At 42.7% G+C, this 23,314-nt stretch overlaps 1 protein-coding gene across 1 annotated transcript in view; it reads right to left on the minus strand.

Annotated features, from left to right (window-relative positions):
• Positions 1 to 23,314, minus strand: part of LOC308089073 (transmembrane protein 132C-like) — a gene marked incomplete at its 3' end in the record, with an annotated part of 204,933 nt that overhangs the window by 15,605 nt on the left and 166,014 nt on the right. Inside the window, 5 exon segments of the mRNA XM_080433646.1 lie at positions 1,681 to 1,743; positions 8,660 to 8,737; positions 8,949 to 9,080; positions 9,535 to 9,598; positions 13,521 to 13,726. Of these exon segments, the coding sequence (XP_080289772.1) occupies positions 1,681 to 1,743; positions 8,660 to 8,737; positions 8,949 to 9,080; positions 9,535 to 9,598; positions 13,521 to 13,726 (543 nt within the window).

The following is a 23,314-nucleotide window of genomic DNA, read 5'->3' on the forward strand; positions in this document are numbered from 1 at the left end:
AATGGCAGCACAGAAAGCAGGGGAAGCCGTCATCACAGGGCTGTGTTTGATCATGGGGGGGATTCTCCTTTAGGCAAGTGGTTAAAGGTTTCATGACGTTCAGTTTTACCACACATTAAAAGTCTTTGTCATGGTCCTTCAAACGTGTATAAAAAGTTTTAACAAAAAAATCCACTCCATTGATCCATGGCAGGTGTTTTTCTCTCACATTTCTAAAGCCTTTTCAACTGCAATGAAAAAATAAATCTTTGCCTGCGGGTGTCGCTGGTGCTCCGCCCCCCCCCCCCCCCCCCCCCCAAAGGAAAGGATAGGGGAGGGGAGGGGCGAGGAGGAGAGTGGGCGGGATTAATCGACTGTGACCTCACTGCCGAAGGGCCAAGCTCAGATTACTTTTCAGCCTAATTATTCAGAAAACCCCAGACCACAGAAAATCCACTGAATGTTCAAAGTTCAGATTTTTTGGATGTAATTGAGGTCATAAAATCCCAAAAAAACATAAAAATCACACCCTGTGTGAAGTGGGCGGTGTCTTGCTAGCTAATCACAATACTGAATGGAGTCAACCAATCATGTACAAAAGATAAATACATTTATTGAAACACTCTTTATGATGGACGAAACCATAACTTGAAAAAAACAAATTTTTGGTTTTTTTCAAGTTATGGTTACTTATATAGGGCTATGCACATGTGTCATGTGACCCTGGCCAATCACAGTCCTGAATAGACTGTGATTGGCCAATCACAGCGCAGGATAATTCTACAAATTTCCTGGGCCCAGATCACAGCGCAGGAAAATGTACATTTTTCCAAATCTCACTTATAGGGGCGGTTTCACCGCCCAAAAATGTATAAAGTGAAAATGAATGTCATAGAACCTTTAAGGTGTTTGACTTTAGTGTCCCTTCTCGTGCGGGAGAATTATGCGTAGCTCGAAAACTAGTTCAGGCAGATATACTCGTGCACCACTATGTGGGTGAAGTATCCAGCATGTGATGTGTCTGCAACACTCAAAGCTTCTGACCAATCTAGTGGTCTGTTTAAGCTCACCTCATTCACTGTTGTCCATCTTGCTGTCGGTGTCAATGAAGTCTGTTACGTTTTTGTTTTCTCCCAGTAGGCTCTGCTTTTCCTAAGGGTTCCTTTCTCCAGAAGCTGATATTATATGTATATCCCTGCTCTGAAATGGTTGACTTATAATGTGCTGATCAGGGAGTAATACCTGTATGTACGTAGCACTGAAGGTCAAGATCAAATATAATGTTCACGCTATTTACTTTTTATAAATAGCCTACAATCAATATTTGTGAGTTATCTGACTGAATGCATCTGCACATGCCAGGAGTTTGCACCTCTGTAGCCTACCACAAGGGAATGTTTTTGTATATAGACTAAGCCTGTTCAACAAGAATACAAGTTGAAGCACAGGATGAAGTAAGAACAGTCAATTTGCCTTTAGAAATGCAACAATGTAGCCCTATCCCGAACGTAGGCTTTCCTGACCGGGTTTTCTCTTTTCCTGCGTAATATGTGTTTAACACCCCCCCCCCCCCCCCCCATTGACAGGATTCGACTGTGTTCTGCAGCATTAGCTGTCCAGTTCACTGTCTGTTCCTACATCGTCTTCCAGTTGACTTTTGTGTGTCCTATCATTGATACTTCATTGCATTATTATTCCTACCTTGTCATCAAGCACCGTGATGGTCTTCTCTGCCAAGATGGAGTCGGAGAGAGGGGACAGAACCTGAAACAGAAGACAGATGGCAATCAATACATTGAAGAGTGGAAGACGCAGTATGCTTCATTCCTCGCTGAAGGACTGACAATACCGTTTTGGATCCCTGTCTGGAGTAAATTGAAGGCCCACAGTGCCTTGAATGACCCAAAGAGGCCACTGCCAGACAAAAGTCTTGCATGTTATGTACAGATGTCGTAACTAAGTACACATTTTAAGTACAATTTTGAGTGTTTTTTTTTACTTTACCATATCTTAATACCTTATACTTCTACATTATATCTCAGAGGCTTCTATTTAAGCAATCTGCAAACTCGTAGGCATTTTTTTTGCATTGTCATATTTTTTCAAGCTAACTTGCATTATTACCGTGGATCAAGACTTCTCACTTAATCAGCTGCATAGCAATCTATCTAGCCACCCTAATAGAGTAGGCCGTACATCGTTTATCCCATTCGCCTCGTACTAGCACACCAGTAGTGCAATTGCCTCCAAACTATGCACAAATAAAGTGCATGCCATGGGAAATCCAATAAGCTACATTTCATGCGTGCAACTTTCATATTTTCCATACACTTTGTATTTGTATGAAACTATGATTGCGCAACACTGTTGCCGGAAGTTCTCTTACACGACATATGTCACACTTTTCCAGTTACACAGATGTTGCCGCTGATTTTGTCCAGTAGACGGTGGCCCCCTACAGCCCAAGATTGTATGTCTGATAATTCAACCGACGCTGAGTGTCACCAGCGTGAATTAACATAGGAATGACCAACCTGGCTGGATGCATATCAATGGTCCATTGTGTGACCTGCTAAGCAGCCTACTGTAGGAGTATAGGCTACTGTCAGATATTCTGTCTGAAGCAGTCAAGAGTTAGATAACAGTGGCTGATGGATTCATGGACTAATTCAATTACAGAGGTGACGTCTGCAAGGTAAATGCATATAACACTAGTGTCCCCAGTAAATATAATAACATTTGATATACAGTATAATGTGGGTTAATAAATAGGCCTAGATATTAAAGAGGTTATTTCAATCTGCAATCGCTCACGTGCACGTGTATGCGCGAGTGTGTGCACGTGATGTAGCTAAAACATCCACAGTACACCCCTGCTCACTACCTCTCTTACTAGGCTTACATGTCAGACGATGTGTGTGCACGGACGACTAATTTGTCAAAAGCGTGTTGCCCATCCAATATGTGTCCTGTCGCCACCTGCAATGCAGGCAGGTCACACAATCGGATGAGTAACCATGTGCGCTGTAACATCGTACCATGGCAGCGGCCGTGAGAAAAATAAAACAAAAAAACTATACAGGACTTCAGTTTCGTGCTATAAACAAGACCATGGACATACAGGATAAAGAAACACAATGAAAAGATGTTGCTGGCAACGGCTTTACTATACACCCAGTTAAACATGGAAAACCGTTTTCCATCAGCTCTGACTACAGCTGACACTAGGCTACTGCAAGCCACACGGCCTCGATTACGATAGCACTCGCAATTGAGTGTGTGAACTGCATAAACAAATGGACTTTACATACATTATAATGGAATATGACTTTATAACAGCCACACAGTGTGTGTGTGTGTGTGTGTGTGTGTGTGTGTGTGTGTGTGTGTGTGTGTGTGTGTGTGTGTGTGTGTGTGTGTGTGTGTGTGTGTGTGTGTGTGTGTGTGTGTGTGTGCGTGCGTGCGTGCGTGCGTGCGTGCGTGCGTGCGTGCGTGCGTGCGTGTGTGTGTGTGTGTGCGCGCGTGTGTGCGTGGGTGTACACGTGCGTGCGTGTGTGTGCGTGTTGTTTTAGATGTATTTATTTTTGCTTTTACATTTGATTTCATATGCACATTTGTTTTATAAATGAGGGGCCAAATACATATAAATTCCCCCCTTAACACATTCCATGCCAGAGTTTAATCTCATAATGTACTCACCAGTGCCAGCGTTTTATTGTTGTTTTTTTGTTTTTTTCATGTCGCCACAGACCTCGCTAAATAAGTTAAAAGTGCGCGTTCATTTGGTTCTAAACACACAGCGGATCTGTGAGAAACGGCCAGCGAAAACAGTTTCCAAATGCGAGCCGCCATCTTGAAGATACAGCCGATCAACGCTAAACAGTGATCAGCGAGGAGAAAAACAACAACCGAGAAAATCGAGTTTTAAACAGGATCCCAGACAGGAAGCGGATACGATCGAAAAAACGGAACCCGAATAATTCTGTTTCCGACCGGAAACCGGAAACGGAAATGGATCAAAAAAATTCGGAAAGTGCACCTGGGGCACTTTCAATGGGAATCGGCGGTTCGCGTAGATCTACGCGACTGGCACGCTGCGGCTTTAAATAGGTTCGCGTAGATCTACGCGACTGGCACGCTGCGGCTTTAAATAGGTTCGCGTAGATCTACGCGACTGGCACGCTGCGGCTTTAAATAGGTTCGCGTAGATCTACGCGATTGGCATTCAATGTGTTAATTACAGTACATTTAGTGCCCAATATTTCTACACATCTTCCTATATTAAAATTGGCTCAAGGGAGGATGGGTGGGCGCACAGACCATGTCACCATGATTCAGTCATAACCATAAGGACTTCCCAATGCAGCTACGCCCAAATATGGAGTGTGTTGTCTAACCTCAATGTGTCATCATGGCATCGGGCCCTAACAAATCATGTCCATATAATGATGATATCAGGGATCTCTATATATGGGCATATGGGCATAAAAGGGACAAGGACTAACAGATACAGAGTTTTCTGACATCAGGGATCTCCATATATGCCCATAAAAGGGACAAGGACTGACAGATACAGTGATCTCCATATATGGGCATATCAGTCGGATCGGCGGTGAAAAGTAGCTGTGAGGGCTGAGTAGCGGCCCGAACCTCTAGTCTATTTAACTCAGTTAGAGTTTTCACCTGTATCAACCTATCGGCCTGTCTGCCTTCCCATCTGTCAGTCCGCCTGCCTGTCTGTCTGTCTGCCCCAGCCTGATTCGTTCCGGGGTTCTGCACTTGCCTCCACCTGCCAGACCCTAACAGTCCACTGTTTTGTCTCTGAGCTGATGAAAGGTGTAGGTGTTGTTAAGATTGCTACAGCTTTCTGTCAGACCGCTGATCCGAGGCGACAGACAGTGAACATGGAAGCTGCGTTATTGGGAGAGGCTGTTGACAATGAAAGCAGCCTGGTTGTGGGGAATCGCACAAACCCAACCCTTATCCAACCCTTAAACCTGACATTAACACCTAACCCCAACACTTAAACCAAACACTAATGCCAACCCCTAATCATGTCGCCCTGACCCGACCTGACTGGTTTACTAATTGGAATTTTACCTCTAAAAATCTTTATTAGCCATGAAATTTAGCCTTTCTCTCATGGGGACCAGAAACAATGTTGAGATATGGTTCTGAAGTTCAGGTTTTACTATCCTTGTGGGGATTGTTAGTCCCCACGTGAGTAGAGATACGCGCGCGCGCGCGTGTGTGTGTGTGTGTGTGTGTGTGTGTGTGTGTGTGTGTGTGTGTGTGTGTGTGTGTGTGTGTGTGTGTGTGTGTGTGTGTGTGTGTGTGTGTGTGTGTGTGTGTGTGCACACATACTGTAAAAGCCTGTAAAAGCTGACAGCATGGGGTTTGTCTGGGTAAAGACAATACTGGTTAGAGAACACCTCAGCTGTCACTTCACGTCACTGATACTATTTAACACAAACTAACTAGTGGACACACACACACACACACACACACACACACACACACACACACACACACACACACACACACACACACACACACACACACACACACACACGCACACACACTCTTTGAGAGAGAAAAAGAGAGAGAGAGAGAGAGAGAACAGAAGGCAGAGAGTGACAGAGATGAGGAGGCCGGTGTTGTACAACTACTCCGCCCGGCGACAGGGGGGACAGGCGCGTCTGATTGGTGTACAAAGAAAATCTCACAGCGAGCATGTTGGGGCGTCACTTTCAATCCCGCTGCCGGCGTGGTAGCAAAATCAATGACTGACAGCTCCAGGATTACTCCTCCAGATAGATGGAGAATAAGACGACAAGGTAGAGAGAGAGAGAGAGAGAGAGAGAGAGAGAGAGAGAGAGAGAGAGAGAGAGAGAGAGAGAGAGAGAGAGAGACCGACCAGAGGGCAAAATTGAAATGTCAAACAATCAAACGATGGCTGTCAGCTCCGGCACCTCAAAGGGAATGCTGGGTAAATTCTCACGACTGAGTCCCAGACAGGGCACAGCTGTGTGTGTGTGTGTGTGTGTTTGTGTGTGTGTGTGTGTGTGTGTGTGTGTGTGTGTGTGTGTTTGTTTATAACCCACATACTGTAGACCACATAACACATACTGTACGCAGCTGTTTCCCAAATCCCCATGATTATTACCCCACTGGCCACAACACGCACGCGCGCGCGCACGCACGCACGCACGCACGCACGCACGCACGCACGCACACAGCATAGATACGCTAACAACTTAAAAACTCGTAAATGACACCGTCAAATCACTACAACTCAGCACATCTCCCAGCTAAATGTGTAATGTAATAAGATTACAATTTACACTGGAGTAGCATAACGTCTGTCGGGTGGAAACATCAAACTGTATGTCCAAAACTCTTACTTTTCAAGATTCAAATTCAAAAATAGCAAAAAGTAGCAAATCTACAAGCTCAAGACTCTTTCATTTCGAGCTTGTGGATCTGCTACTTTAGATACTTGTGTGTGACACTGTAGTATGATTACGAACAAATACAAAAAGTTAAAATATGGATAAAAGAGGTTTCTGCCCGACAGCAACGATAACATAGAATAGCGTATTCAGGTTTGTTTTGCTTCAATAAAGTAGCAACACCACAAGATAAAAAAATACTCAGTTACAAGTAAAAAACATGTTTTTTCCCCAAAATGTTACATGAGGAAACATACAAAAGTATTGGCATCAAATTATACTTGCAGTACCAAAGTCAATTTGTAAAAGTACATTTGTCAAACTTTTTTGAAAATTGCTCATCTACCTTTTAAATTAGCGTGGTTAATGTATATTTTGTGTGTTTTGTAGTAATAATCTAAATCTGCAAAGTAACTAGTAAATATTATACTGGAGTAAAATGCCTGAGATGTAGTGGAGTACATAAAGTATAAAAAATACATTTGAATACTTAACTAAAGTAAAATGACCTAAAATTTAGTACAGTCCTTGAGTAAATGTAGTTAATTACGTTCTACCATTGCTGCGCACTTCCCTACAATGGACTGATCGACTGCAACTCAAACTCCACCAGTATGTAAATATGTGAGATAGAGTGTGTCTGCATACAGAGTAATGCATCATTGTATAGTTTGTTTGTGCGTCTATACGTCTGTCTACTGTACAGTATGTGTTTGTGTTACATAATACACACAATGCTGCGTTGACAGGACCAAGAGTGAACGTTAATTGCAGAGAAAGTGAGAGACAGTGTGTGTGTGTGTGTGTGTGTGTGTGTGTGTGTGTGTGTGTGTGTGTGTGTGTGTGTGTGTGTGTGTGTGTGTGTGTGTGTGTGTGTGTGTGTGTGTGTGTGTGTGTGTGTGTGTACTGTAGCTGCATGTTTGTGTATCGTCTCTGTCGGGTGGAAACCTCATTATGTCCAAAACTGTTACTTTTCATTATTCAAATTCAAATATAGCGAATATAGTAGATCTACAAGCTCGAAACACTTGCTTTGCGGCGCGTTTCGAGCTTGTAGATCTGCTATTTGTGATCCCTTTGTGTGACACCGTAGTATGATCAAGTAGGTTATTCATTTACTAAAAAACACAAAAAGTCAGAATTATAGAGATAAGAGTTTTCTGCCCGACAGCAAAGGTATACAGTTGGTGTGTGTGTGTCTTTAAGGTAGTAGGTAAATACTCAGAGAGCTTGTGGCTGAACTGTGAGTTGCCCAATTAGCTGGCACCTGGTATAATTATGCGGCGGTGATGCTAGCCTATTTGGAGTAGCTGTCAAACCGGAGCGGCATTGTTGCTAACCAGCTCAACAGTCTGCATAATCCAAACATTAGAAAAGGTCATCCTCCGCACAGTCACATTCACAGTGTAACTGCATAAGGTTCCATCTGTATATTCTCAGAGTTACAAAATGGATAAATGTAACACTATGGATTTTACTGTGCAATTGTCACCTATTATATAAGGAATTCATTATATGCTGCTTCAGACTGGGATAGATGGGATAGATATTCTCTCAACTCAGTCAAACACGTGCTATTATAGTTAAACTATAGAGTAGAATAGAATATCATTTCATAGAATAGACTGCAAAACTGAGAGTCAATTTAACTCTGAGAGTGAAATGTGGACCCATAAGGACTTAGTGTAGAATAGCATAGCATAGCATAGCATAGTATAGTGTTTGACCTGGCCAGATTGATTTTCTGTGTGATTTCACTGGGTGACATCATCAATGTCATCATCAGGGTCTATGACTGGCTTCTAGTTCGTCAAACCTCGTTACAATTGCTAACGTTATTATTACAAGTTGTCCAGCATTAAATAAGACTGTGTTTCTTACTTTCTTACCTAAACGTAGCGTTTTATTGGACCCGTCATTTCACTGTCAGAGCCCGAGATCCGAGACAAATGGTACCGATTCCGACCCGGACCGGGAGTCACTTATTGAGAATGGACCAGAGACAGAGCCGGGTCGGTCCTCGGGTATTTCGGGGGTCGAGCTTACCCGACGACCTATACTATATAGCATAGCATAGCATAGTACATAGTAGAATATAGAACAGAACAGAACAGAACAAAACAGAACAGAACAGAACAGAACAGAACAGAACAGAACAGAACAGAACAGAACAGAACAGAACAGAACAGAACAGAACAGAAAAGAACAGAATAGAAGGGACAGTGTACCTGAATGGTGGTTATACCCAGGTCCCTGCCCATCAGAATGCGCCCATCTATCAGTCTGGCGATGCGAGGGTCTTCCACCTGTGTGCCAGTGAGACAAACGTCACACTTACTCTATTGTGAGTGTTGCGAGGCCCTGTGCGACCACACCGTGGTGCGGTCCCACAGGGCCTCACATTTGGAGATTTGTGTGTGTGTGTGTGTGTGTGTGTGTGTGTGTGTGTGTGTGTGTGTGTGTGTGTGTGTGTGTGTGTGTGTGTGTGTGTGTGTGTGTGTGTGTGTGTGTGTCTACCTTCAGTTGCTCCAGTACCAGGTGTGTGATGTCAGCCTGCCAGTCAGGCCCCAGCATGTACACCATCTCTCCTCCCGCGTCGGCCGGCTCTGCGACAAAGTGAGTCAGGACTCGAACCAAGGCATACTGGTACTGCAAGGAACAACAGAGAGTCAGGAGTCGAACCAAGGCATACTGGTACTGCAAGGAACAACAGCAGAGAGACTCTGCCTCATTTATGCTCCGCTCTCCCAAAAAGAAACTGATCAAGCAACACGTCGCACCAATCTATTTTGAAAAGCTAGGATTCAAAACATAATGGACAAACTATTATTTCAGACCTCAAAATATATTTCCACCCAAATAAATGCTATATTGTTAAATTGTTGTACATATATGTATATTTCTATATCAGTGAAGAATACTGTACATTTTACATGGTAATTAGCTAAAACACAGTAGAATTTCTCCACAGTCATGGTGATACATCAAGACGGTGCTTACACACACGCAAGCACACACACAAGCCTGTAAAAGCTGACAGTGAGAGTTTATGCGGAAACACTAAAGACGAAGATGGCAGCTTGAGGTGCAGTCACAACCGTACCTGAAGGGTGCATCCTTTGCCCTTCCTCTCATCATCCTCATCATCCTCACTGTCCCTGGTGGGTCTGCAGGGTGGAGAGAGAGAGAGAGAGAGAGAGAGAGAGAGAGAGAGAGACAGAGAGGAGATACTAAGATTAAGCGGTAATTGTGTATGTACTGTACCAGTAATGTAGATCAGTAATTCTCAAACTTTTTAATCTCAAGGACCTCCAGTGTAAATTATTTGTAGCTCTGGGACCCCATTCTACAGTACACTGTAAAATCCTCAGTGTGAATTTAACTCATCAGTACACTCTCAGAGTTATAGACCTGTAAGGGTCCATTTGGTTCATATCATTTTAGCAGGAGACCCTGTGGTTGAGATTGTTGAAGGCGTATTCATTTTTATTCCCATCTCTTTTATGAGGGAGCAGCTTTACAAAAAGTTGCTATTTACAAAACATAATTATACAAACATTTACTTGAAATAAGTTAAGAGTGCATCAGTGTGTCAAAAAAACATTAATAGCACCAATAGAAGCATACAATAAAACCATTAGGGAAGCAGGTGCCGTGTCCAATGGAGCCATCGAATCAGAGAGTAAACTTTTAACAAACCTAGGTGATATTAGTTCCTTTAAGCTTCCAATCTGTACAGAAGTGATTCCAAGCTGGAGGGGCAGCGCACATGAAGGCTCTTTGCCAAGTTCGGTTTGAGTTTTAGGACCAAATGAGTAATGGGTCATTTCCCATTTCTGGTCATTTCTGGCGTTACCAGGGCTTCAAACACAGTGTTAGCTAAAATAATAGATTACCACCACCCTGCCCAGCCCAGGGAGGCTATCCTCATCGGACTACACGGTCCCAAAAAGTCCCCCCCAGCGTTCAGATATCGTTCCCGTCTAGGCGGGATTCGGACTCAGACGCGATCAATACATAGACAGCAGTAGCCTGGGCCAATCGCACAGATGTCTGAACCATGCGGTTCGTCTCGCACCGAGTGGCGTAGCTATTGTTAGCGACACATCGCCAGCGGGGTTAAACAACAAAGTTTCACGGCGTTCGGCAAAGGTCTGAATGCTCTTCAATGGAATGGAAATAAATAAATACATACATAAATAAATAAATGAATGAATAACTAAATAAACAAACCGCAGATAAAAACAGACAAATGGAAGAGCCATAAACCAAAGGTTAGGAACACTGTGGAGACAAAATGCCTAATAATCACGTACGCACGAAGAAAACAGCAGATATACAAGCCCACAACACGTCAAGGATGCAACGTGTTGGAACTTGTATATATGGCGTTTTCTTCGCGTGACACCACCGTGCGATGAAGTGTAAATGAGCCTTCACTCTCACATTAGGAGACATAAAAACGGCGTGGTTCGAAGAGCAACCGACGCCCCGTGGTGAGCAAACGTCTCTCTCTCTCTATCTCTCTCGCTTTCTTTGTCGCCGTCTCTCGTTCTTTCTTCCTCACCACCCACCGTGTTATATATCTGCACCTAACCACATGCGCACACGATCACACACAGACACACACACACACACACACACACACACACACAGCCACACACACACACACACACACCCCTCTATCTTCTGTAGCCGCCATCTCAGGCTGTGAAAACACAGGTGATATTACAGGAATTCTCGTTCCATTTCCCAGAGGCCTCTCTGCCTGGTCCGTGGCGTGTTGTCTGCGTGAGGGTGCATGTCTCATAATAGCGTCTGTGTTTCATTCGCCGAGATGGTGGTTAGGGGGAGTGTGTGTGTGTGTGTGTGTGTGTGTGTGTGTGTGTGTGTGTGTGTGTGTGTGTGTGTGTGTGTGTGTGTGTGTGTGTGTGTGTGTGTGTGTGTGTGTGTGTGTGTGTGTCTGTCTGTGTGTGTGATGGTGGGAGGCTATCTGGGCAGAAATTGATAGCCCAAATTGAAAAATGGGCCCCGCAGAACGGAATGGAAGGACGGGTAAGATTGGGGAAAGGTTGTGTGACGCACGTAAACGCTCACACGCAGTTACACACACATGCAATGACCCACGCACACACAAAAACCTAGAAACACACAGCAAAAGTACATTTAATACACACACATGTATGTTTTGACCCACACACACACACACAGACACACACACACACACACACACACACACACACACACACACACACACACACACACACACACACACACACACACACACACACACACACACACACACACACACACACACACACACACACACACACACACACACACACTTCTGGAAGACGAATGCACATACACACACGTGCACGCTACCACACACACACACACGCACGCACACTTTGTGATGTATTGTGAGCTTGTACTGTAGATCTGCTATTTTTTAACAGACAGAGTATAAAATAGGGCACAGCATGTGGTTGAATATAAACATAAACGCATATTGTTGCTGTCGGGCGGAAATCTTGTCTCCATATTAAAACCTTTTAATAAAAAAAATAAAGTAGAAAAAATTGCTGATGTACAGCTTGTGTGAGCTTGAAAAGTGAAAGTTAAAGGGGTCTGTCTGGGATTTATACATATTTAACCAATTATTAATTGTATAACAATTGTATTAACACAAGTAAATAATCTACATTGGACTACATTGGATCCATTGGGAACACACTTTTTTTTTTGCCATTTCCTGGAAAGTAACCGTTTTGGACATACAAGGTTTCTGCCTGACATACAGTACAGTACACACACATCGTTGTTGTCGGGCAGAAACCTCTTATCTCCAATTTTTTACTTGTTGCGTTTTTTTCGTAAATGAACTCCCTACTTGACCAGACTACAGCCTCACACAAAAGCATCAAAAGAAGCAGATCCACAAGCTCAAAACATGGCGCGAAGCGATGCACTTTGAGCTTTAGATCTGCTACTTTTACTATTTTTTTTATTTGAATCCTGAAAAGTTACGTTTTGGACTGTGAGGTTTCCACCCGACAGACAGAGACAACATACAGCATTCTGCTAAAGGGATGAGGCTCATTAAACACGGATAGGTGAGCATACTGTAAAGATTCCCTTATGATCATGAGCCAAAGAACCACTTTGAGAATATACAAATCCAATAAACTTTTGGTTGCATTTGTGTAATCTCAGAGTTTTAAGGCTTTTACTGTATACACTGTGATTGGTGATATGATATTCAGTAAATGTTCCTTTCCCATCACAGACTCTAGTAATTGTATCACCATTGACAGCTCAAACGTCAAACTCACCAACAACCCAAGGGGGAAAAGTTACTAACTTAATAACCACCTTAAACTCAGTTCTGGTGTAATTTCTCTATCCCTCCTTGTCTTCAGAGCACCTCTACTCACCGACAATATAAGTTCAGCTGAGTAAATGTCTGTATTAATTTGAGATTTAAGTGTATAGCACTTTTTCTTAGCCAAGCAACAAAGGGATGTAATGGATATAAACAAGCATATTATCCAGTTTTTTTAAGGCACACACACGTACACACGCGCACACACACACTACACATTATGTAAGAAGCAACATGTGTGTAACGACAGCAATATCACTTTAACAATACAAATTTACATGGAAATAGTTAGCTGGTGTAAGCTATAATTTTAGTTTTCTGATCATTTGTTAAAAACTTGATCACCCTGGCAGTGAGAATGTGTTGGTCTCACAGTGCGTCACTTCGTGTCGCACTGCGGCCTGTATATCTGCTATTTTTGTACTTTACTTGAAAAAATAATCGAAAATGTTTGGAAACTTTTGAATCATTTTGAATATTGTTTTTACATAAATATTGTCTTCTGTGGGCCCCTTGCACAACACATTTTCAGGTGTCGGGTTCCGCGGCTGAATACATATAAATTTGGGAGTCCTTGGCACGAAAACGCTTGAGAACTAACTGCTCGACTCAGTCCTGTTTAAACGTGAAGCTAAATTGTTAAAAATAAAAAATAAAAATACATATACCAATAAATAAATGCTCTTAAGAGTCATTAATGTAACCTCTTGTTGGTGACGATGGGGACCCTCCACCCTTTGACCTGGCTGAGCTCCGTGTCGGACACGTCGATCTGCAGGGGCAGCCGGGGCACCCACACCGTCAGGCGCAGCTGGCCGCGCAGGTGCAGGTAGGTGAAGTTCACCGCCAGCGACTGGCGACCGCGCATCTCCTTACCGTTCACCAGCACCTGGTCACAGGAGGGAGAGACCTGGGGGGGGGGGGAGAGAGAGAGAGAGAGAGAGAGAGAGAGAGAGAGAGAGAGAGAGAGAGAGAGAGATGTTTAAAGCTATAATCCATACGTTTCATGTCCTCTTTCCATGTAGTCTCGGCGTAGCCAGACAACTGTTCCACATAATCTTATAATGCTATATCATTGCTCTTATCTCCATATTTAAGTTTATTTATATTTAACTTTTTTTAGTTTTTTTTCGTAATTTAACGCCCTACTTGATAATACTATAGCGTCACACAAAAGCATCAAAAGTATCAGATCTACAGCTCGAAACGTAGCATTTTTAGGGTCTGATCTACAAGCTCACAATGCGTTGCAGACATAGGCCGTAAAAAAATATGGACAGCGTCACGCCATTGGTTTCTACAGATCGTAAATGAAGCCTATTTTGCAGCAATTTCAAATCCGCCATCTTTCTATATCCGGTTCATATCCGGTCCGAAAATAATCGGAAATTAATGCTAATTGGCTGTAACCGCAGCGAGGGCGGGTCTTCACTCGGTAGAACCAGTAGAAACCCTAGAAACACACCCTACATAAAATAAATGGGACCATAATTTACCAAAACGCATATCATGACTAGAAGCACAGTTTTATGACAATGTTTATTAAAATCAAGTGTAAAGTTGAAAACCCATTCGCTTGAATAGAGCCTAATTGCTTCTGCAACCAGTGGGGGTGAAACAGCGAGACTACAGGCCATTCATATGAACTGTCACACTTCCTATTTAGCCTCAATTTACAAGCCGGATGGTAGCCCCTTGGTTGGAAAGTATAAATCAGGCTTGAGACAGAGACAGAGACAGAGACAGAGACAGAAACAGAGACAGAGACAGAGACAGAGACAGAGACAGAGACAGAGACAGAGACAGAGACAGAGACAGAGACAGAATCATTCCTTTGTACATGAAGAATCAGAACAGTTGGAACGGTGTGAGGTTTTAGATGGAATTGTCTAAATGTCAAGCGAGAGACAGAGACAGAGAAGAGAGAGAGAGAGAGAGAGAGAGAGAGAGAGAGAGAGAGAGAGAGAGAGAGAGAGAGAGAGAGAGAGAGATTCATTGCAATGCTGGATGGGTAGAAGGTTTTGAGAGTGATTTGGGACAGAGACGGCAAAATGTCAAGCACTTTGAGTGTGTGTGTGTGTGTGTGTGTGTGTGTGTGTGTGTGTGTGTGTGTGTGTGTGTGTGTGTGTGTGTGTGTGTGTGTGTGTGTGTGTGCGTGCGTGCGTGCGTGCGTGCGTGCGTGCGTGCGTGCGTGCGTGCGTGCGTGCGTGAGTGAGTGAGTGAGTGAGTGAGTGAGTGAGTGAGTGAGAGAGAGAGAGAGAGAGAGAGACACACACAGAGAAACAGAGAGACAGACAGACAGACAGACAGACAGACAGACAGACAGACAGACAGACAGACAGACAGACAGACAGAGCTACGGAGAGACCTGTGGGTTACTAAAGTTCAGGAAATTCGCTTTTTGCTGCAGGTGACTGTGTGTCTGAGTGACATACCTCTGATGCAATCACTGCGTTCCATTTAGTCTACAACCAATACAGCCAATACATCACCAATCACCATTATCTTGAATCTCGAAACGATAAGCCCTTCCATTGATAAAAGTTGATGTTGAGGGATCACAAAGACTCCTATGATCGGCCGGACTCTAAAGATGCCACAACCGATATCCATCACTCTACTGGCGGAGCTGACATCGCTTTCGTTATCACCATATGCATTTAACCGTTTCATGTACCAGGGATGAAGACAACAACAATGACATGCCTTAACCCTTTAAAATCAGGAAAGAATATGTGTCATTTTAGATTTTTGCTATAAGTTCAGGATTTACAGTGGTTTGTACAACTTCTATTTTTGAATATTTTTGAAAAACCTTGAAAGTGTTCATTTAGATTAACACATTGACTGCCAGAGTGTATTCATAATGTACTCACCCCCTTGCCAGCGATTTGCGTGTTTAATTTTGTAATTTTTCATTCAAATAAATTGTCTGACTGCGGTTTTAAACACATACGACAGTTCTACCAGCAGAGAGCAGCAAATAGACACCTCGATCACTAGCTGACTCACTCAACCCCCCCTAAACAGAGTCAAACAGTCAAATACGTCATAACCGGATGTGACGTTTTCGACAATCGCCGATCGCCGACCAGACCGTTGTCATACACGACGACGATGACTGCTCGTCACCCAGACTAAAGAAAATAGAAGTGGAGCTCTCCGTTTGTTTTTTATACCGTGTGTTTTGGCCGCATTAGCGCATTTTTCAATCTAAAACCGGAAACGGGAAACGGAAATCGCTGAAATTGCTTCCGGGTGAAGCGGAGGTGAGTGGAAAAGGAAACTGATCTCGGAATGTAAATAAAACAGCGTGATCGTCTATTAACCAAATTAAACATTAGGACGCAGATCTGCGTCCTAGATTATTCTGGCAGCCCACGGCTGTATCTAATAGGACGCAGATCTGCGTCCATGGCAGCTTATGTGTTAAGAGCACATATCTTCTCTTCTGGGGGTCCCTGGCACAAGACAATTTTCAGACAATTTTCAAATACATTTGGGGGTCCTTGCATGAAAACGTTTGAGAACAACTGATTTAGAAGGCATTTTAGAATCGGCCTCAGGTCTGTAATGGGTTAAACATCACAAATGTGCGTAGGCATAACAGAAAGAAGAACAAATAAATGTTACGGTTGTATTTCAGCGAGCAGACAGGGGCCGTCACAGACATTCTGCTAACCATAACAACAGAGATGGGTCAGGGGGGGGGGGGGGGAACAGGAAGGTGTCAGTCCCATTTCCAGCCCTCTCTCCACTCTGAGCCTGTGACTGATTGTCTTGGCGTTTGGAACCATTCCTCCTACGTTACCTCCGGTTGTTTAACCCATTAAGACCTGAGGCCGATTCTACAGATGTCTTCTAAATCTAAAAATGTTTTTTGAAAAAAAATGTGCTACTATGTCAGTGGTTCTCAAACTTTTTCCATGTCAAGGACCCCAAAATGTATATGCATTTGGCCGCGGACCCCCATCTCAAAATATGTTGTTCCAGGGACCCCCCAGAAGCAAATATTTTAGTTACAAATGTTTGCTTTAAAAAATATAATTCAAAGATTTTCCCCAATTTTCTCGATTTTTCAAAAATAGCAGATCTACAAGCTCATAGCGCGGCACTCGGTGCCGCGCTATGAGCTTGTAGATCTGCTATTTTTGAATAGCCAAAGTGTAAAATAATGCTTTTTAGCTCAAATCTAAAAATGACACAGATGCTTCTTCAGGTCTATCCGGGAACGCATCTCTGTCATTTTTAGATTTCTTTGGCTATTCAAAAGATCTGCTATTTTTGAAAGATTGTGTGCAAATCTTTGAATATGTAGTTTTTTTAAAGCGAACATTTGTAAAATGTTTTGTTCCAGGGACCTCCAGAAGATTGAAGTTACAAATGTTCGCTTTAAATATTATGTATTATTCAAAGATTTGAACAAAATGTTCAAGATTTTTCAAAAAATAGCAGATCTACAAGCTCATATGAGCTTGTAGATCTGCTATTTTTGAATAGCCAAAGAAATCTAAAATGACACAGATGCGTTCCCCGGATTGAATGGTTTAAAACCGGCAGAGGACTGATGATGAGATGCAGTGGTGGACAAAGTAATCAACACCAGTACTTGACGCAAAGTATAGATACTCCTGGTCAAGTATTACTCAACTACAATTGATGTTCACTATAATTGTTTAACTCGCAATGAAGCCTACTTTTTCCCTTCCTAGAAATGTAGTGGAGTCAAAAGTAAGATAATTGTCTTTGAAATGTAGTGGAGTGAAAGTATCCAAAAACAGAAAATATACTCAAGTAAAGTACAGATACTCACAAAATGTACTTAAGTACGGTACGCAAGTAAATGTACTTCGAAATGTAAACCTTAATAAGAGCCAATTTGATTGGGCTTTCAAAGTTGGGTAGGTGTCGGTGAGATCGGCTGTCCAGTAAACACGTGTGGGTCGGAAATCTGTTTTGAGAGCTTCATGGTTCGGTCTGTCAGTTTATCTAATGAAGCACACCATGAAATGAAGCAAATAAAAGACAATGCTAAAGCAAAACTTTAAGAGGGGAGACGGTGTAAGGCAGACAGGCAGTAGAAAAGCTGAGAGGGAGACAGTGTAGGCAAGACAGACAAAATTTGAGTGGGAAACGGTTTAGGAGATACAAACAGTACAGGAAATCTGGGAGGGGAGAAAAAATCGATTTGAGTACGAATCGCGATTCTACTGTTGGACGATTCAGAATCGATATTTTTTTTATCTTGGATTTACCTTTGTGTGTTTAATTGATAAAACCTTTACAATTATAAAAGCTACATAAATGTACTCTGCTCTCATGCCAGCAGACTGGAGTAGATCCTGAAATCCTATGTTTTGAATCGAGAATGGTTTTGAATCGAAAAAAATAACGTTTTTGAATCGAGAATCGTTTGTTTAAAAAAAAAATCGTAATAAATCGGAATCGTGACCCCAAGAATCGGAATCGAATCGTGAGATAGCAGAAGATCTACAGCCCTAGGAGACAGCATAGGTGAGACAGGCAGTAGGAAAGCTGAGAGGGAGACAGTGTAGGGGAGACTATGGGCTCTATTTTCGGCCAAAGTTCCTACAGTATACCCACTATTTGGGGATTTAGCATTGCGCAAGGGGCGTTCCCGTGCAAAAGTTGCTATCTTGGGACACCTGCCTTATCCCTAAAACACCTGCGCTACCCGTTACATTATGCATAGGTGTACTAGGGTTTGGGTGTTACAATATTAAAACCAATCACCGTGCCAAATGCAATTACCTTTAAGAGAAGACTGCGCAAGCCATAATCCCCAGTGCAATCTTATGCCCTCTCCCTCTGCCCATGGAAGAGCGACATTGCCTTGGAATACATTTATATTTGATTATCAGAATTATCACTCACACATTGCTGGTTATAGAGAACTTTAAATTACAGCAATCTGCTTGTGTTCTGGATTATTTAAACAAAATGGTGTGGTATGGTTATAGCGTACGCAGATCAAACAACATTGTATTTGTCTTTGATAAGCTTAACTGGCTACTGCTGGTGAAAACACAATTTATTGACACAAAGAATTAACAGTCACACTTTTGTGGATTACAGTAAAATTGTAATGACAATCACATGCACAATCACTTAATTCCGAAGTGAACTCTGCAGCCGCACTGAGGCGCTCAGCTGTAACATCGGACATTACCCAACGTTTGTGTGTGGGCAAGATGGCAATTTTAGGGAAATCGCAACAACACCGCCACACCGTATAGCGTATACGTGAAGTATAGCGGGTATAGCGGGTAGTGCGGCCCTAAGATACCGTTTAGGGACAGAGCCAGCTGCCTTGCCCGTAATTCATGGGTAGAGGGTAAGGCTAATGGGTAAGGCTTTGCCTTTGGCTTTTATATATTAAACAAGGTTGTTTCTGTTATTTTCAGTTCAGAAGAACCTGCAGCGTCAACTTGATTACTTTCGCTCCTCTCCTCCCTTCCTTCTATTTCACTCATCCCTCTCTCTCATTACTTTTCAATATGTTTTTGTTTCCACCCTTATTCTTTCTTGTTATCCCTTCCTCGGCATGCTCATTCCCCCCGTCTCTACCCTACACTTACACTCTTCCTTTTAGATGCTTTTTTTTCTTTTTCACTCTGTTGCTTTACACATTCTACCTCTGCTTAGTATCACTCACATTTTACTACCAACATCGCTCTCCATCTTTCACACAAACACACTTGCACGCACACGACACGAACGCAGGCGTGCGTTTGTATTACTACACTTGTGGGGACATCCAACACATTTTAGTACGGCAATTTTAGAATTACCATTTTTACCCTTTTTGGCCATTTTTACCCTAGCCCTGATGCCTGAGTTATACTTAGTTGCGAGCCGGCAATTCCTCTGAAAATAGCCGATCTAAAAGCTCACAACACGCTGCAGCGTGGCCCGTTGTGGGTTTGTAGTTAAAAAATGTTGCTGTGTCTTACCGTTTGGATTTACATTTATGTCTGCACCTTTTTTGGATGATGTGCATTTGTTGGACAACCTCCCTGTTTTACCCTGCATGCCTCACCTTCCCATAAGCCTTTGTTTGTTGAGTAAATTACTGGATTAAATGACCTGTTCTGTTGGGTTCCCTCTACTGACACACATGACACATTTTCAATAATAAATGTGTGTGCGTGCGTGCGTGCGTGCGTGCGTGCGCGCGCGCGTGCGTGCGCGCGTGCGTGCGTGCGTGCGTGCGTGCGTAGTGTGTGAGAGTAGCGGTAATTTATACAGCTGTAAGGCAATGTATTTTCACACACTTCTCCCTTTAATGTTCTCACCAGAATGTTGCTGTGATTTGAATACAAACTTAGACAGTTTCTCCCGGAGTCAGAACTTTCAAATACTGGTGTAAGAAATGTGCCTCACTATCACATGTTTATTGTGGCTCAATAAATGTTCTAAATTGTCCAAAAAGGTCTATGTTTCTGCGTGGGAGCTGCACCATGGCCAACCAACAGATGACACAGTTGCACAGTGAAAACCCTACATGCTACTCTGTGCGACGAATAGTGAAAAATTACATCTACCAGCTCACAATGCATCACATTGTGACGTATGCTTCCGTTTTTAATAACCATGTCATTCTTTTTTTATCACTGGTGTGTCCTAGAGTAGACAATCATTATATAGTTCAAATTATGGAGGGAGAGAGGGATGAATTGAGTGGAAGGAAGGAAGGAAGGATGGGGGGTAGAGTGAGGGATGGAATAAAAGAGGCATGAAAGGAAATGAAATCAAATGGGGAGAAAAGAGATTTAAAGCGTTTGAATTATAAGCGGAACGGGATAAGAGAAACTGGAATGCTACAGAGAGAGGGGGTGGAGTTGTAAAGAGAGAGGTAGAAAGCTAGGCAGAGAGTGAAAGAGAGAGAGAGAGAGAGAGAGAGAGAGAGAGAGAGAGAGGGGGGGGGTAGAGATAGAGGTAGGGAGAGAGAGGAAAAAAAGAGTCATAGATGAGGAGTGCAGAGAGAGATGGAAAGAGCGAAAGACTGAGAGACCGAGAGAGAGAGAGAGAGAGACAGAGAGAGAGAAAGAGATAGAGAGAGAGAGAGAGAGAGAGAGAGAGAGAGAGAGAGAGAGAAGGGGAGTGAGTGTACATGAGAGATATGTTAGTGTGTCTGTGTGTGTGAGAAAGATAAAGTGCGTGTTACATGTAGAGGCAACGTACTGCATGTGTATCGATTTTATTCCCCGTGTATGTGTGCGTCTGTGCATGTGCGTGAGTGAGGGATTGCATATGTGCCCGTACACGCGACACAAGTGTGCGTCAATGTGTGTGCATATCATTTGCAAGGGCGCAATTATCGACGACCAAAACTACACAACATTCATTGGCAGAACATGTCTGTTCATTTAACTCCTACACATCCCTTCACACTGACTGAATGTTAACATACAAGCTTCCATTACCCTCCCTCCCCTCTCTCTCCCTCTCATCTCTTTTCACCTTCGGCTATTACCTCTGCCTTTCATTGTTTGTTCTTTTAACTCAGTTCCCCCTCTTAGCCTTTCTAAATTGTTCCACAGAAACTCAACCCACTGTTTGTTTGCACTACGCCGTCTCCCTCTCCGCTTTTCTTTTCTCTTGTCTCTCCTCCCTCTCAGCTTTCGACTGTATGTCTCTCCTATGTCGTCTCCCTCTCAGCTTCCCCTCTGTAGGTCTCTCCTACACTGTCTCCCTGAGATGTCCTACTGTCTGCCTCTCGTACGCTGTCTCCCTCTCAGCTTTCCTACCGCGTCTCTCTCCAATGGCCTCTCCCTCTCAGCTTTCACATGCCGTCTGTCTCTCCTGCGCTGGATAACTGTGTGGGAGTTTCTGGCACGGCACTAAATTGGTTTGTATCCTAGGAAAGGGACTACTTTGTGTCTATAGGTAATTACACATCTGAGCGGACAGAAATGACATGCAGAGTTCCCCAAGGCTCCATCCTGGGCCCTCTTCTGTTCAAATGCTCCCGCTGGCTTAGATTATGGAAAACAACAGCATATGTTACCATAATTAATGCAATTCAATCCATTGAACGAATCAACGATTGGATGTGCCAGAATGTTCTTCAATTCAACAAAGAGGGAACCGAAGTGACTATTTTTGGAGCCAAAAAAAGAAAGAGTAATAGTCATCTCTCAGCTTCAATTGGTAATGTTAAAAACAACAACCCATGTGGGAAATCTTGCCGCAGTCATGGACTCGGACCTGAATTTCAACAGCCACATTAAGACAATCACAAAGTGAGCCGACTGTCACTCTAAGAATATATCGTCTCTGTCGGGTGGACAGCTCCATGTCCATGTCCAATACTGTTACTTCTCAGGATTCAAATCTGCTACTTTTAATACTTTTGTGTGATGCTAGTCGTATGATCAAGTAGGGCATTAATTTACGAAAATACACAAAAAGTTTGAATATGGAGATTCTGCCCGACAGCGACGATATCAAGGATTAAAGGGCTTATGTCTCAGCAGGTTTTGGAAAAAAAAACGTGCATTCATCTTCAGTAGGCTCGACTACTGTAATGTTTCTGATCTGGTGTACGTATCATGAACCATCCAGACTTCTCAGGTCATCTGGGACAGGTCTGTCCCCAGAGTCACAACTATAAACGTGGAGAAGCAGCGTTCAGATTTTATGCACCACATACAGTATCTGGAACAAAAGGTATTTTTTAAATCAAAGCTGTAGACTTTTCTGTTTGCCTCCGTCTTACGTTGTGGGCTTTTGATTAATCTCTTGTGCTGCGCTGTAATTTCCATCTACTTTATTTGGGCTTATTCTTCTGCTCTCAACTTTTTTAATAACTATTTTAATTGCATTCAAATGTCCCTCTAAGTGTTTCTCTTTGGTACATATTGTGTTTCATTTGTCTTCTGCCTCTCGTTCCACTGCTATTTTTAACCATGCAGGCATGCACCTTACATTCATACACCTGATATATTTCACACTGCTCATATTGATATGTAACCTGTTTTTCTGTTTCTTTTATCATCTATTTCTTTCCACCTTCCTTGGAATTGCAATGGTGGAGCTTGTATGAGTTGTATGACAAAACATTTCACCCACTTTTTACACCTGTAAACCTGTGATGTGACAATAAAGTTGAGTGTTCTTAAAGTTTTGTGTAAAGCAGTTTTGTTTTGGAAATGCGCTGTGGGTGGGTTATAACAATCAAAACTATACATTTTATGTCAGAGTTATATTAGACAAATAAAGGTCCTTTACCTGCATCAGTAATTCTGTATACTTTAACCCTGTATTGCAAACCAAAATGAAAAACAAAACTATTGCTTTTGCAATATTTTATATAATAAAATCAAACAAATTCCTTTAAAGTTCCTTGAGTGATTCCAATTAACATATTGTATATTCCAAAGTAATCCAGTAATATCCCAAAAAATACTGAAAATCGTCTGTATGTCCAAAAATAAAGTAGTCCTTAGAGAGACAGCGAGATCCCAAAACGGCG

The sequence above is a fragment of the Gymnoscopelus braueri genome (genome assembly GCF_963280865.1).
Source record: "Gymnoscopelus braueri genome assembly, chromosome: 7".
Taxonomy (NCBI): Eukaryota; Metazoa; Chordata; class Actinopteri; order Myctophiformes; family Myctophidae; genus Gymnoscopelus; species Gymnoscopelus braueri.